The 17693-nt window shown below is 36.1% G+C and overlaps 1 protein-coding gene and 1 long non-coding RNA gene across 3 annotated transcripts in view; one reads left to right on the top strand and one right to left on the bottom strand.

The window, feature by feature from the left end:
• LOC108965787 overlaps positions 1-17693 on the bottom strand; it is a 185499-nt gene that overhangs the window by 2851 nt on the left and 164955 nt on the right. The gene's annotated exons all lie outside the window — the stretch shown is intronic.
• Positions 9471-17693, top strand: part of LOC108965778 (protein nubbin) — a 38228-nt gene continuing 30005 nt past the window's right edge. The window contains exons 1-2 of the mRNA XM_018928380.1: positions 9471-10159; positions 15061-16049. Of these exons, the coding sequence (XP_018783925.1) occupies positions 15143-16049 (907 nt within the window). The 5' untranslated portion in view covers positions 9471-10159; positions 15061-15142. The remainder of the gene's footprint in view (positions 10160-15060; positions 16050-17693) is intronic.

Raw genomic sequence — 17693 nt, 5'->3', positions numbered from 1 at the left:
GACATACATATTAATCTCCATATTTGTATGTGCACATTATGCAATGCAAAAAGAAACAGCAATTTTATGTATCTATTAGTTCACATTCGCAAGTTGTGTCAAAATGAAAAATCAGCTTTCCCAAGCATTGTTTGGCATAACAATGAGCTGTCCACACATGCACACCGCCACTTGCCCATACATACATACATACACAGTTKCTAAGAGTTGTATGTGCACAAAAGGATAAATAATACATTTGCTCCAGCCACCTCTCCTGCCCTTGCCCTACTCCATATTTTTTGTTGAAACACATACATAAATACATACAAACTAATCGTACATAGTTACATGTGTATGTATGTATGTACATAGCAAAAAATAAGCATTTTGCATTATTCATTTGAAAGTATTATTGAGTTGAGAGAGAATATCAACAATTTATTTAGTGAAGCTCTTTTCCGAACTAATATCCATAAAATAGCACCTGGTATAAGTTTTTAAACACTAATCTTAAGAGCAAGTTGTGAGCATTTTACGATTTGATATCAATTTAATTGATTTAGCTCTAATAACTTGTCTCTGAACGAATTTACAATGTTATTATGGTAAGTTGGTTACAAGCAACCGTGATTTTAATCAGATATTTATAAGCAATTAACTAAATTATCCTTGTTTTTGTATCGTAAATAAGCGTGGACCTTGTAACCGCATAAAATGATCCACATTCAAAAAACCAGCCGATAGTTACCCAGCATGAGACATCAAATGGGCAAGGAGACTTTCTGCTTACTTTCGAACTAGTTAGAAACAGATCAGATTAATACCAATACAGAACAATTCATTAATTAGTTATTTAATTCGACTTCCAATATTCACGAACAATCATATCTATTGTTTAGACTTCTATTTGGTTATATTTATTAAACCRGTATGGCTATAGTATTCTTCTAACGGTAATCCAACAATTGACGTCTCATAGGACATCAACAGCAAAAGATATTACTTTCATGTGTGAAGCAAAAAGAGATGTCTGACTAGTTGAGCTTGTGGGTCATGCGACTCTAGTTGTAGAAACTGCTTATAATTGATTTTATTTAACTTCAGGGTATATACATACAGCAGTTTCTGTCCAAACATCTTTCGAGAATCCTTACTGATCAATAAAAATTTGATTTGATTTTGATCCAAAAAACGCACGATACTTGCAAATAAAATAAGGCAAAGCCAAAGAATATAATCGTAATATAAGCGTAAGCAGAATTTGCATTCCTTCTATTGTATTATAAATCTTCGATRGCTAAATCCAAAAGAGAAAAAGCTGATACTTTTTCAAAATTAAGGAGTAATACTTGCTGTGGTATAATGGCGCTTTCGAGGTTAACCGCATGCACATTCACATATATGTACATAAATAAATTCACATATGCACACAAAATATAGATGTCCACCCTCAAGAATTCGTACGTTCGCACTTTTCCCCCTTAATTTGAAGAATTTTTGTTGTGTTTTCGTTTTGCCCTCTCTCCTCGACCGCATGTAGCTTAACAACTCCTGCTTGTTTGAAAACATGAGATAGGAAACCTTCTGCCATGCGAATCCTATAGAAGCGTTTATGGAAAAGGCAAAATTGGAATTCACAAAATTGTGAACAACTTTATAAATATGTTTATTTTTTGGTTTGTTGGTGAATTTTTACTGTTAAAATATTACAAATAATAAAGCACCCTCCCTCCGTCTTACGCCCACGTCTTGCTGAGACGCTTTTGTCCAACAAAATTGCAAATTCGATTACAATTTGAGTTTTTCAATCTCGAGGGTGAGGGGAAGAAATGTGAACGGCGAACGGATGTCTGTTTCCATGTTCTTTTGAATGGATAAGCAGTCATAACAAATAATGGAATCCGTAATTTACTACAGCAGTATTATTCGATTGACCATCTATGTTTATTTTATATTTGTCTGACTGTTTATACGTATGTAAGTAAAGTTTTAGTTTTAYTATTCTTCATTTGTTAATCATTTCGAATTAATTCTTGGTTGCTTAGATTTCCACACTATCTTGATATATGCATTTTATTTCGCTTTGCCACAATACTTCAAATKCACAGAACTGTAGTCCAAGAAAATTGCTTTTTAGAAATAAAACCATAAAATGAAAATATTTAAAATTTCTGGAACGACACGACCTACCAACTGCACTGACGTTCCTGGATTGAGTGTGACAGCGAACGAACTCTCTGCTATTTATAGCTCTATTCAAATGAWATGTCAGTCAAATATTGTATATAKGTATGTATTTATTTGTAGGTGTTTTCGTGCTTTCCAGCCATTTTCCAATTTTAAATTTGAATATGCGCAGCATCTGCAGTAAGGAAGTTCTTCCGGTGGTTGGATGCACGTGGAGAGTCGTGCAGTTGATGACAAGTAGGGGTTACTATTGTGCTTTATTTCACCCCTTTTATTGTAATTGGAACAAGCGTTGATGGCAGTTCTTCAACCCTTTGATATTTTGTGTATGCCACAAACGGTTTAGAACTCAGTCCAGAGTTCTAAAAATTCTATTACTTATAACAGTTAGGCATGGAAATCTCCAATCATAGGGTGAATGTGACATTTAATAACCGGTTAGTGAATATAAACATTGAGGMGAAGCGCTGCAGGATTCTCATCTAYYAAGATGTATACGCATTGCCTGATATCTGCTCATATCAGTTATGCCTCATTTATGTTTAACAATAATTTCAAAGTGTCGAAGATATGGTCATTCTCTACTAAATATTTGTAGTATTGCTAAACACTAGAGGATAACATTTCGGTGCCTCAATGTATATTCATGTATGCATATTCTCATGCGGCAGTTTTTATCTGCCGACTCACATCATTTTTAGAAACAAATTAAATTGTTCGAGAATCTAAGGTTTAAATTTGCGGCTAGTTTAGTCATGAAGTCTCACTTATCTCCTATCTAAAGCATTCACCGTTAAGTTCATATAAAATCTGAGAGATTTTGGTCAGATTAGGCTCAAAAGTCTTTATTATGTAATTGAGAATCAAATTCAATATAACTTGGATCTGAAGCATCATAAAATCAAAGTACCAAAAATTGTACACAATTTACGCATCAACCGGAGACATAGGAGGACAGACAGATCCAGCATTTCGCGGGCCATTCGAGTAGCTTTCACTTTGAACTCAGTCATAGTTCCAGCAGGGGTTTTTGTGGTGTATCAATGACGTTATGAATTGAGCATCATGATCAACTATTTTGTTTGGGGATGAGCAATTATGGTCATTGCTGCCATACATACATGCATGTGTATCTGTTGGAGCGTACTTGAAAATAATAACGAAGGCTTGTTGTTGCCGCCGTAGTCGCTCTCCACACCGAGTTAAAATGCAATTCAAATTGAATGCATTTGAGTTATAATTCGGAATTTTTTAAAAACTGCCATCGATAATTGCATTGCATGCATAAATGGCTCACTGTATGCCACTGTGTGCTTGGCATGAATATGTATGTATCTGTTCCTATGCACATGAGGCACTTGTTCGCCTCACTGCTGAATGCCATTGCTCATTTTGAATTGTACAAAGAATGCCGTTGCGAATTCTTATGCAAATTTCAGGTGATTGTTCGCTTTGTCGCACGTCACGCTAAAGTCAACAAGTTGCACTCGCCAAGCTACAATATTTTCCATGTATGTGCATGTATGCATAAGAATATGTGTATGTGTGTGCTGCATGATCATGAAATTTTCAATTAATTTGCATTGAATGATCGTTTGTCTGGGATTTGCATACTCTCAAATCAAAGTTAAATCACAARAGAATATAAATACATAAGTACATAGAAAATACTCATATGCCACACATTTACTTTGTACGGTATTTTACGATATTAGAAGTTATTGAAAAGTGGTAATTTTGTGGATGTTTCTCAAAAGCTTTGTTCGAACACTGTCTGAGGGAGCGATAGGGCGTACTTCGCTTGAACCTGGTAGCTGCCAGCCAAACTTGTAAAGACAACAACTAATGGAAGCATGCGTTACATAACGAATAATATAGACCCAGGTACTATATAATATGAGCAGTCGCTTAAAGAGTTTTCCTGTTGTGCAGAAATTGGAGCACAGGGCCTACTGTACAGAGAGTTGACCGCCAAGCTATAAATCACATACTATTGACTCTTGCCAATACATTTGCAACATACGCCACGCATGCGCATGTGTGAGTAAATATAAACGAAACGATCGATCAGTTGATTGCTGGTGTCAATGCAGGAAGCTACTTAAATTCCTTGAAGTTCATAGTTAAATGCTCACGAACTATGTGCGTGAGAATTCTTCCATCGGCTGAGCGAGTAAACACACTGTGAAAAAATTAGCAGTAATTTACAAATTAAACATGAGAATCGTCTTCGAGCTTTCGAGTCTTCGAACAGCGCATAAGATGTTCAATGCATTTAATCACATATTTATACACGCACACAAACACAAACATATGTATACATTGATGAAATGCGCATAGACGCGTTTATTGGCATTACTGTGCGTGTATGCGTGTATGCGTGTGTGTGTCATGCAAAAACTGCTAACAAGATGATGCGAGCATATTTGCTTGCTTATAAAAGCAGCGAACATGCATTGCTTCGGAATGATTTCCAAGAAGTCCACAATCGCATCTTGGCAAGCTGCAGGTTAGTTGCCTACTGAGTGAAGTGWTGTTAATAAGGCGTCTCATAAATTACCGCCATTTATACGAGATCACAGTTGAGACGCCGTGACAAACTTACCGCTGCAACGGCACTCGGGCAGCGCAAAATTTAATATGATATAAATGCATCTGAATGCGCACACACTTACAAATTAGTGCCCAGGCACATTGGCGACATTGTGTGCAGTAAGAGGTGAGGAGTTTGTGCAACAAGCGCAGAAAATGCTTAGGCATTTGGCGTCATCCTGTTGCACCGCAAGCTCCTTATTGATATCGCGAGCGTTTTTGCTTTTTAATTCAGCAGAAGAATGTTTCCGTGTTGATGCGCGCTATTAAATTTACATCACACTTTACATAAACAAAGACATACWTAAGTATAAAGTTTTGCCGAATAATTGATAATCACGGAGAGCTTTGCACTATCGGGCACTAGAAAACGTAAATTTTCCCGTTGCCAATTGCTAGCTCTGCAAGGGGCAAATTATTATTTTTTCATATTTCAATAGCTTATACCTGATTCTTGGCTTAAAAACTTGAGTGTCGCCCAACGTTTTCATGGTTTTTTCTTCATAGGTCACAGTACGACCACTTTTTGCATTTTTCCGCCAGAGACATTATTTTATCGGAGTAAAACTTTTCTGGTTTCTTGGTGAAAAACTGCGACATTATTGTTGTACTTGATTCACTTTTCGTCTCCTGTTACCATTCGCTTCAGAAATAGTTCGATTTCATTTCGTTTCAGCAAAGAACCGCAGATGTTAATCTTTATATATAAAAATCACGTGTCACATTGTTTGTCCGCGATGGACCCTGAACTACTGAAGCGATTTTAGTAAAATTTAGCACACTGTATCCAGTTCGAGCCAACTTAGAAGATGGATGGATGGTGAAAAACATTCATAAATAAAAAATACAGTGAAAGCTCTATTAAGCGGACAACTCTATTAACTGGACAGAAAGACTGGTAACCAGACATTGAGAAAGCAGCCTTAAATTCGTTATTTTTCCAATATAATTAATTTGTATGAACATATTCAAAATTAAATATCAACTACAAGCCTGTGGATTCCTATACCGATAGAAACGGTTTCGCCTTTATTCGCAAATAAAATTTTCACTGTATAGAATAGTTTATGACATGAATAATAGTATAAAATGTATACCACAGCGACGCGTGGCCGGATCCACTAGTAACATATATTATAAGCCCTAAAAATTCCAAAACAATCCATAAGACAAGTAGTTTCGTTTTAATTCCAAAAATCKTCTTTTTAAGGCTGCCACACTAGGTGGGCCCCTTAAGTAAAATTTTAAAATAAGTGTAGAACTCATTTTGGGGTATTAGATTATTTTAGGCAACAACAGCAGCTACATCTAACGAGAAATGTTGCTGATGGAAATGCTCGATTTCTGGAAGAATGGAAAAATGTTCGCCATTGAAAATGTTCTAAAGAGAGATTGAATGTTGTTGTGATATAAAAAGGGTTGAAAGAGATTAAAATAATGGTAGCAAAGGGTTGTTTCCTATTTAACTGGAGGACTGGGGGAGAGAAGTACACTACGTACTTCATTACTGCACTGAGTTTCTCGTTGCAAGGTTGTGCTGTTGGACCGTCAACACAAGCAACAACGTTAAAAAACAATATTAGAAAAATAATGAAGGTTTGAAGTTAATGAGGAAATTATCATATAATATAAGATATATACTCTTACAAAGGATCTGAGAAGTGGTTTGGTGCGGATAATGGAATTAAACAATTACACCTACGGTGGTATGACTTTTGAAGAGGCTTGTGAAACAATGAGTAAGAAACCAGCGAAAACGACATTTCTTTCCCAATCAAATAATGAGTTTGTAATAAATAGACAGGATCTTCATAAACCTGTGTTTACTATATTTGATAACTGTTTAATGTATTTCTTTGCTTCACTCAAGGTACATATGCTCTGGAATCCTCCGGTGTGGAAAAGAAGCAAGAAAGTGTGGATCTTAAGCAGATGGATGAGCTGTAAGAATTAGGAATTAATAAATATCTTTCGAATAATGGTTAGATAGTATCATACCAARGTGAGGATATGTATATTGTAAGCACCGTCAGTTATTTTGCGAGGTATAAATTGACATCAGACGGATATGAAAGATTAATCTTGAAAGCTTTCTGTTCTGTTCACCCTTAAGACTGTTCTCCCGCTACTGGACACTTCTTTGTATAGAGGTCACAACTGCGAGTCCGCCAAAAAACACTTGTGAAAGATGAACACATACTTTGTTCAAATTGATTAATCATTATAGAGAATGTACTCGCACATAACTCGGTGAGAGCATTAGGTAATGTTGCCTTTGTAATTAGATCCACTGCAAAGATAAATTGTTTAGACTTTGTACGCACGTTGTATTCATATATGCAATACATATATGTAGTATGTATAGATATGCGTAAAAACCAGCATATGCATGTATACTCATCGAGGTCTAACTGTCGTAAGCATCAATATCGGTGCCGATAATGACAATCATTGTAATTATTTCTACTTGTATCACCATAACTTAAAGCTAATCAACATACCCGTACACTCCGCATATTGCGAACTAACTTGCCCACATACATATATATGTACATATACATTCTCGTATATGCGTGCGAACTCTAAATAAGGCCTTTGCAACTTCTTCGGGTTGACTTTTTAGTAAATTGTGTGTARCCATTTAATAAGAGACAGTTTCACGAGCAGCTGTGTGCATCCATGATAATAATATTGGAAATACGAAAAGACTTTTTCGACTACCCAATACATGCTTCTTATGAATACTCCCATAAACACATAAATGCGTTTTGACATTAGTTCTCAAAAACCAATATGAATTAGAATGCAAACACAATCAAATTTGAATAAAAGCAGGACTTTTTCACAATTTAGTGGCTGCCCACGAGTCCAAAAGTCTCGACGGCACTCTAATGAATTTTGATCGTATCAGTATAATAATTTGATAAGGCAAAATACTCAGGCTTTGAAGAAAATCTACAAAAAGGGGCAAAATCTGGTCACTTTGTGCATCAATGTTCAAATGTGTGTGTGAAAAGGTGCGCATGRTCATAACATCAATGCAAAACGCAGAAAGCATTGAATTGCTGAATCATTAGCCAATTCATCGCCAATGGGTATTTGCGGCGCCTGCGATCTCCCTGCGATCACCGAAAGCTGCGGCTATGAATGGCATTTTCTTGCATTCCTCCAGCCTACAAAGAATTTAAATAATCGATGCATTCAAATAAAGTCACATTGAGGCCACCGAAACGTGTTATCCGAATGGGATAGAGACAGAGAGTAGGCATCGGATTGCTCAAGCAGACAGTTTGGAAGCTGGTGTATGCAGATGCCTTCAGAGGGGAATGCGGAACGAGCATAGCATGGAAGTATTTTGGCCAAGGTAGAATGCGCATGTTGACAGGGCTTTATCCATTGTTGTGCTCGCAGTTAGTATTGATTATATGTATTTKTATATATTCAGAAAATGAAACAATTATACATAACATATGAATATGTACAAACATATGTACACATATTAATACGTTCCTTATACCTTGCACTGATAACTTCACCTACACTACTACAGCAACCGAAACGTAAAAATTAAAGCCACCCGCTTACCCGATTGCCTCTGGCCTTTGAGTACAAAATAATTTTTATATGTATAAGTATACACTCCATATTTTGTGATAAAGGTGTGCCGCCAGACTTCTTTTTATGTCTTGCCTAGTTAATGAGATTCCTGTATGTACATACTACATATGTATTTAGATAGGCGAATACAACTACAAATACTTCCCCGATCAACACACCAACATAATCTTCGAATGAAAGCATACCATTCGGCGCATATCACGAATTATATTTTATTATAATATTTTGAAACACACATAAATGAAAAACCTCCTGCATCAATTATAATATTTCGTTTCAGATCTACATATAGTTTCAATACGAAAGGCAATCATTGCCATTATAAACAGAAGTGTGTGCTAAATTTTGAGTCTCTATTGGTGATCGCACTAACTTACTCTTTTACTAATTTTAGCTCGACAGAGAAATGAGGCAAACGAGCAAATACAGCCAAACAGCCATAGAAGAGCGTGAGACCAGCTCAGCCACTCAAACCCCAATTGGATGACGATAAGAAGACGTGAATTGTGCCTGATCGACTTTTTTCCGAGAAGTCATCTCAGTAGCTGAGAACGTCTACAGTCTCCACCCACTGGAGTGCTAACACATTAACAAAAGCAGATTAAGTGGATTAAAACAGAGGCATAGCGATACAAAATTTTCGTAGGGCTCAATAATCTTTCCAATAACAACATTTTGAGCGGAAAGAGCTTGATGAAATTAAGTCTGCGCTAAACTCAAATAACGGCTTTAACGAAAGCACAACTGCCTGGCGAATGCAAAAATACTTAAGAGTTAAGCGAACAGTAAAGAGTTGGCGTTGCTGTGAGTAACCAAAGATTTCTCAGAGCGTACTGTAAACATCTCTGAGTCGGTAGGTGCTATCTCGTGAATTATTGGCGTTGTGGAACCTATTGCATATATGCTTATTTATACTCTGTTTATAAATATGTTCACATATACACTTGTGCTGTTGCAGCAGTCGATAATTCTCCCAGACCTTTTAGCCGCCTTCTGTTTAGAGACAATTTTTTGAAACGTAAACTTTTCTTTCATTATGCGGTAGTATTAGGCAATGGACTTAATACGTATATATGTATATATTTCCGAATACCATATGTATATATTGGCCATTGTTTGAGTTGGTATTTTCCTAATGATAGTAGAGAAGATCGGCAAGCCAACAAAGCGGCGAGTACTCGATCGTATCCTCGACACAATTGGACATTTTCCAGCAGCGATGTGCAGTGAAGCTTCGATTCGAACGCAATTGGAAGGCGGTCGGAGTGTTCACTTCATTGTCCGATTGTCTGCCGGTGCGTTTGTTTGATCGGTGCACGGGAAGATCGCGTTTGTGCAAACAACTTTGTTGATATGGTATATGTWGCGGCACTACCGTGTTCAAAAGTTAGCAAAAACTGGTGAGATTAGAATATCACTCGGATATCTTGCATTGTGCCTCTTGGTTGGCAGTCATTATTAATTATTGTGATTTTTCGCAATGAGTGTGCCCTTTACGCTTCTAAAGTGAAGTTACCGCGCGTTACWTTGTTGAAAACCATCGGCTACCGATCAGCAATCCACGACGGCATTTCTCAGAAGCTCCGGCAAAGAGTGTTTGAACAAGTGATCCGAATTTCGGGAGGCGCGTTTGACGATTTGCGAAGCTGGTGCTCGGGAGAACTGCGTTAAAGTTGTGCCTTCATAAATGTCGATATCAATTAAATAACATTGAATATAGACTTGACTGCTTTGAATGGCCTTAAGTTTCCTAATTAATGCAAAAATAAAAAATAAAAAGGTGTGTGTCTAATTTATTATATAATATCAACACGTGTAACTTGCTTAAATCTCTAGAACTTAGGAATATTGCTAGAGTTGTATACATATGTAGGTATATATTAACAGCTGAAATTCGTGGTATTTGAGTTTCTTAGAGCTACTGTTTATTATAAGTCACTTGGTTGCTCTTTTAAGTTATAGTTTGAGGGTGTAAGTGGCTGTCTCAGGTACAGATGACGCAAACATTGGTAATTGTTGGAATGCAGATTATTTTTAATAAGTTCACTAATAGCCTCACCAGTCACACTGTCCTAGCAGAAACTTTAGACGCTCACAGATATGCAAGTGTGTATTTATGTATAGGCGATATGAGTTATTGAACGATATGGTTGCGTTCTGATTTGCGAGGTAAGGCACATGCACACATACATATGTACACAAACACATGTTTATGTAAATTATTGTTTAACTGGCAAGAAATGCGCTTAAAAAATGTAGTTTAAATAAAAGATAAGTATTCAACCTGTGTTGTTTATATTTGACACGATCGAGATATAGACAAATGTATTTCTCGGATAAACAAACGTATATTCGATATCAATTTCAATATGTCGCATATTTCCTTCACTTCAATAAAAGTATTTTATTATCATTTATTAACAAAACACTTGCGTGCATGCACTGCACGTGTGTGCGTGTGTGTGTAYATTTGAATATAAATATGTACATAGGCATTGGCAACTTACCTATGCATGTACATACCAATAAATCATCAATACATAGACGGCATGCATAATAAATAATTACTCACTTGCACTTATGTATGTATGTATGTACTCATGCACATGTAAAATGCATATACATACATATAACTGCACATATGTCAATATGTGTTACCTGCAGTGCCATCAATGCACGTTTTATGTGTACAATCACCGCGCCGAGGAGCATTTCACCGTTCCACGGGTACAGCCCCGGCATGTCTTGCGCCCTTATCACTTTAATTGTTTATTTGGTTCTTATTTGCTCTCAAGTGTTTGCACTTTAGTTATATTATTTTTGTAAGTATTTACTTTTGAGTTTTTTGTATGAAAGTGCGTTGCAGCCCGCAGCAAAGCTCCGTTTACAGACTTTGAACCTGTAACAGTGTCACTAAGGCCTTCGACACTTGTACTCACACAGATTGAATGTACGCACAAGTTCATCATAACCTCAAGGTGTACAAATGCGGAATTCGAAAGCTAGGAACAAACATCTTGCAKTGTGCCTTGATGCTTGATTTTTCGTTTTGACATTATAACGATATATCGATTGTATATATAGTTATATATAAAATGTTCTTTGTTGTAAGTAAATGCAACATTAAAAGTTAGGCACACATCCTAAGTGCTTGCCTAAAATGAGAGTTATGCTAACAAAACAAAAGGTTCATCACTGATCTCGAAAAATATATTTGTCTGTACGTTTGCTAGCTTCATTAAATTTATGCAATTTATAAGTACAATCTTTTGCAATAAACCCAAGCCAAATGACTTTGGCGAAACCCGATCCTGGGCACTACTAGTTAGGTTATTTTCCTTTTTCCAACTCTGAAATTAGTATGCAAATAARCGTCAATATTTGTATCACAGTAAAGTCGAAGTACTCACAAATAAATATACTTTTCTACTACTGAGATTACGAAGAACGTCTTTTTATTTTGAAGTGATAATTTATTGCCTTTATAGCTCGCAATCAATTAGCGTGTGAATGTATGTTGAATAGACGAATATGATTGCATGTATTTAAGTATAAGTACTACGGTATTTACCTGTTTGAAAACAACAGGTTCCTTCAGCAAAGAAACTCTTCGATAAGAATGGGTATTCGAAAGATAAGACTTCAGAATTTTATGAATAAATTTACATAGTATTCGTCAGCGTAATTCGTCATGCATATGCATGTATGTTGGTATATTTTCGCAATACTCATTCGAGAACCCACATACATAYATGTACATATGTACATACATACATATGCAAGCTAAGGTGGAATACAGTTTAATTCTTTATTTACAGATTTCGTTATCAATTTGCATGACACTTGGAAATTGTTTCCTTCATATTCACTTATTAAGTGTATGTATGTATATAYAATACATTTGTATACACATATGTGTCTATAAAGGTATTTGTTGAAATTATCGATTCTGATATTCAATAAAACTTATAAAATTAACAGGAATAKCACATTAGTGCATCAGGGTGTAATATTTGTTTTGCTTGAAATTGAGAATGGARTGACTATATTCTAATATGACATAAATCAGGATTAAAGAAAAGTCATTTACACTGAATAGCAAGACCCAGTCACTTTACCGCTTGACAGGCGACAGGCGACAGGGCTTGCGACAGCTAAGMATAGGCTGGGTCGCACATACTCGGCAGGTGTAAGGAGTACCTGTCGCCAGYGCTTGAATATTCAGTACACTTTTTCCACAGTAAATCCATTGTTTAAACTTCAATAAATAAAAAGGGAATGTAATCAGTTCCGTTCGATATTTATATGACTTCCATTGAAGTTCATATCTTTGCCCCTCTTATCGCTTTGAAATATAGTATTCTTATTATGAGCTTTCTGTTTCTGAATAGGTGATATGTATTAGTAGTGTAGTTTTATTTGTATGTAAATAGCTATCAATATAGGAGAATGCAGCAAAATATTTTGTATTTATATTCATTCCTTTACCAGGTTATTATCATGTTATTTGCTTACTTACGTTGTTGTAATTATAAAAAAAGAAGAAATTTGATCACGTATGCCTAAATGAATATTATTGTTATGATCGTTCGTCACTGTTGCCTCACTTTTTATTGGACTGTGTTTGCTTTCTGCTTAAATCATTTTTATTTACATACATTCTTATACATATGTATGTATGTCCGTATATGAGCACTGTATCAGCTATCAATACTTACATACAATGGTACAGTTTCAAGTGGTTCGAGYAAATGTTTCCCAATTACCTCAGCTCACCGATTTTTTTAAGAAAATTGTTAACAAATGTGAATATGAATCAAAAATATGGATATATATTATATGTAAATGTGAGTGTGTTCATTAGTTAAGAGACTGATGTTTCGGTACTTTTGTTGTGATGACTTTAAGGCAATGAAACCAGACTTTCGGATGAACACTGTTGCTAGTTTTACAAATTCTATGATTAATTGCAACTACACGCTTAGTCTAATATATCTAGAAGTGACAGCAGTCGATAATCATACCATATCTGCCTTTTGTTGAAAGCCATACCGAATGGTGGTTCTAGAGCAAGGAACTCTCGATGTTTCCAACAAATTCTGAGGAGCGCTTAAAAAGTACGAAATAAAAACTCTACWCCTTACTCCTAAAACTGTACTTCTGCATGCGTACACACATGTATGTGTGTTTATAGTTCATCAATGCGTTGAAAACTGTTAAAGAAGAAATTTGTATCTAGTAATTGACGACACCGAAATAAGTCAAAAGTAAACGTTAATTTGACTTGACTACTGTGCAACATTCTTYATTGGTTCATCAGTAAAATGAGATAAACTTCAATGTACACAATCATAATTACGATGACTCTATATTTTCCGACCGTTAAGAATGCTCGGTTCGATGCCATTGCCAGTGCTGAATGTTCTGTACTCATACATGTGTGTGAGTGAGATTGTTTGTTGACTTCTTCTCTGCTTTTTACAGTTTTATCATTATAATTTTGTTGTTGTATCGTTATTTAGAGTTATGTTTCAGGTGTTGAAGTTATCTCAAAGTGTGTTTCCTTACTTTGGGACACGTTCAATGCTTTCTTAAATCCCGAACTAATTAAAATGACAAATCGTTCGCTGAGAAATGGGTGCACAAATACAAGCTCAAATACATACATAGTATATAGTATGTGCAACATATGATATTTACTTAAATGTTTATACGGGAAGTACATGTGCGCTTAATGATTTCTTGTCAGTATTTGTCCGGGCGACGAACTACCTAACAATATTTGTTGGAAACTAAAAAAATTAGCTGCCTATTCTGTCGGTGCGGCAATGAGTGGGCATGTTTGGTATTAGCTTCAATCAGTCTTTATGGTCTTGTCATCTCCTAGAGCCACTAAGCTCGAAATACGATTTAAAAATTTAGAGGTGTCATGGCATTATGTCCGCAATGGAATATAGATGAACTATGCATTGTAAAAATTAGTTTAGCAACGATACATAAGTTCATATTTGTATGTATGTGTGTAAAGAAAAACAAGATTTAAAGGTATTCAAATATCTATACTAATTATGTACACATCAGATTAGGTCTTATGTGGATCATTTACCTTTTAAAAGACAATATATATAGTCACGCTTTTGAACATGGTTGAAGAAAGAGAACAGCTTCTAAAGCTCTTACAAAATCAGTAATATTTCCGGTTCAAACATGTTCTGTTCACAGACAGCAGATTAGAATGTGGAGACTCCAGCAGGTTCATGAAGAGACACTTTTACAAGCTTACGTTTTTCCGATCCATTGGAAATTTAGGCCGATAGAATAGTGAAGGGTTCATTGTTCAACTTCGGTAGTACTTAGTTTAGTGGAATATGAGCACAATATTTCTTTTTTATAGTCGAAGATATAGTTGATGGTTTTCGCATACCCGAAAAGGATCTATTCTCTCCAGATAGATTCAGCACTGACGATCTTAAAATAACTTTTGAATAAATGCAAGGAGATGTCAAGGAACATATCAAATCGTGGAGGAATGTCATTGTGCCAAATTTATGTAAGGGTTCGTAAAAAGCATGGATTTGGATATTTTCCCATATTTACCACAATGACTTTTGATATACATATATATATATATATCTATAATGTCTAAGTTATAACCACTAATCTCATTTTTAACTCTTCCAGACGTACGATGCATGTGGCCTAGGAGTGGTTGTGGTAGGGTCGGAGTTACTTATGTCAAATAATCGTTGAGTTAGGTTTCGGTATGCCATTGTTGCTAGCAAATTATCAATCGGGTATTGTTGTTGCTCAAGTGGCATACGGCATGTTACTGGATTACAATAACATTTGCGTGATGAATAGACTAAATGCTGATGACAAGCACAACCGCAAGTATTTCCTTGAATTACCGACACATGATTTGTTGGACGATGAGAAAATGTCCTTACCGRCTGTCAGGTCGCGAACAGGGTCTGCCACTGCGACATTTTCATATCACCAAAACGTTGACCCATACTGTCAAAAAGAGACACAACAACAAATAAACACTCAATGCAATTCCATGGCACCAAGTGGCAGTGGCCCAACACCTCTTCAGTATTTAAACAATATCTTTGGGTTGAAAGCTCCGTCGCAAACAGCGTTCGCACCCCCAAATATCTCGCCAGAAGATGTTTTTGATTGGAGAAGTTTTCGGTATTCAAATGCGACCAGACATTTCGAACTCAACCATTGCGATAATCAGTCTCAAGAAATATGCAGCAGTAATATGCCCCAGAAGCAACATCGCTCTTCTCTACTGTCAACAGGTATGCCAGCTGATCTAACGAACCAATTCCATCAAGCGCCAATCGGAATTACCGCTACGTCTGCGTTGAAACGTGAAGATAATACCAATGATTCATCAATGAATAAGAGTCCGACGCGCGTATCTCTATTGGCAGCAACGCTGAATGAAATAACATACAATATACCGAAAGGGCCTGGAGCGACAGCAAACGCGATCACAACAGCCTCTGTTGCAGCGGAAGTCAAAGCCAGAGACGGAGTCAGCGGATCAGCGGTAGCTGAATGTCCAGAAGTGGTAGCAKTTGAGGCGGCAACGACGAAACAGCCGTCAGCGWTTTCCAATCAAAACAACCCTTCCATGCGCGGCATGCAAAACATTAACGGTCAGTTCACAATTTGCTACCWAAATTTATCTTCATTTATGTATACATATGCWTGTTTCCTTAAAGCCACATGTATGTAATGTTATATATACATATGTATATGCTTATATGCAATATTWTTTTCGCTAATGTCGACTTTGGCTGTTTTAATATGTTGTTTGAAGGTTTTAATTTAAATTATCATTTTTAAGAGTCATCTCTTGATTTGGCATATCCTTCTCGTCGGAGCGAGGATCCAATTAGAAGCAGTATGCATTTACATTTAGCACTTATAGTAAGCGTTTACATAGTAAAAAATAAAAATAAAGAGTATATCTAAGAAATATCATGACGAAACCAAATGAACCCTACGATAAGCCATGATTGATGAAGATATATTTTAGCATAAACCATACGCCAATATCACGATATAAATATTTATATATGTATATACACCATTGTGTACGTAGGACTGCAGTTAATCACAAGCAGAGGGCATGTTCCATTTTGAAAAAATTCAAATAAATTCCCGAAGGCCCCAAACGGTTAAACGTCTAACTCMACCAACCCTGGCTCTTATTTACTTTTTTAACTTTTGAACTGCTTATGAAAATATATATTTATAGGGTACATAGCTTTCAATTAACAAAGTAAAATTAGATCTTTATATAAGTAGACGAATCGGTTTTTTATATTTGATATTTTTGTCCCCTTTGAAGGTAATTGGCGTGAGAGCACTTCATTGTTCTTTTAGTACATATTCTAGTTTACGAACGAAAATTGCAATTATACATTCACCTAGGGATCAATTAAATTATGGTGCAGTGCAAAAACGCCTGCCAACATAACGGGTAAACTCATTTACACTTCAACAATTTAGTGGCGCACAAATATTAGCCGCTTACAATGCAATTAAATCTTAATGTGCTTAATGCGCTATGGAAATTATTTTCCATGCATACATACATATATGCATACTCAGCTGGAAAAGCTGCACCTCAGTGTCTTCTACGGATGGATTTGAACAGATCCACAGCTTGCTTATCTCCCTCTTTGGTTTGGACAATTGGTCAACGTACTCCTTGTGGTTTTCCCTGCAGGGCATTTATGTTTATCTGTGCAAAAGCGTATGTATGTTCATACATATGTAGATATACATGCGTGTGTTGCTGCGGCTAAGAAGTAAAAATAATTGAAAATATCAAAATGGAATACTATACTTTGGTAAAAATAGCGTGTTTGAAAATTATAATTATAATGCCATTCCTAGCATGGCAGAGAGGGGGTTTCGACCAGCGCACAGAAGAATAGACAATGAGCCGGTGATACACATTGAAGTAGTCAGAGACCTTAATTAAGCAACAGTCTATTTAGTGTGATGTCCGGTCTGGTGAATCCATCTATATGCAAAAGATTAAGCAGATATGAATATGTATTTAAATACATACACACTATACATACATATGTATGACAGTACGTGCATGCAATCAACAATGTTTGAGACCCCCTGCAAATGCCCGCAATCGCAAGACGTAAGCTTCCTAAGACATTGGCCACGTAAGTTTTACATCAAACGAGTGGGTAAATAAACATACATACACACATACATCTATACATATTTAACTGCTTTCATTTAGCCGATATATGTATATGCATAAGTATGAA

This window comes from Bactrocera latifrons, unplaced genomic scaffold (genome assembly GCF_001853355.1).
Source record: "Bactrocera latifrons isolate USDA-ARS-PBARC rearing strain unplaced genomic scaffold, ASM185335v1 scaffold_149, whole genome shotgun sequence".
NCBI classification, from domain to species: Eukaryota; Metazoa; Arthropoda; class Insecta; order Diptera; family Tephritidae; genus Bactrocera; species Bactrocera latifrons.
This window is presented reverse-complemented; position numbering and strand designations above follow the sequence as displayed.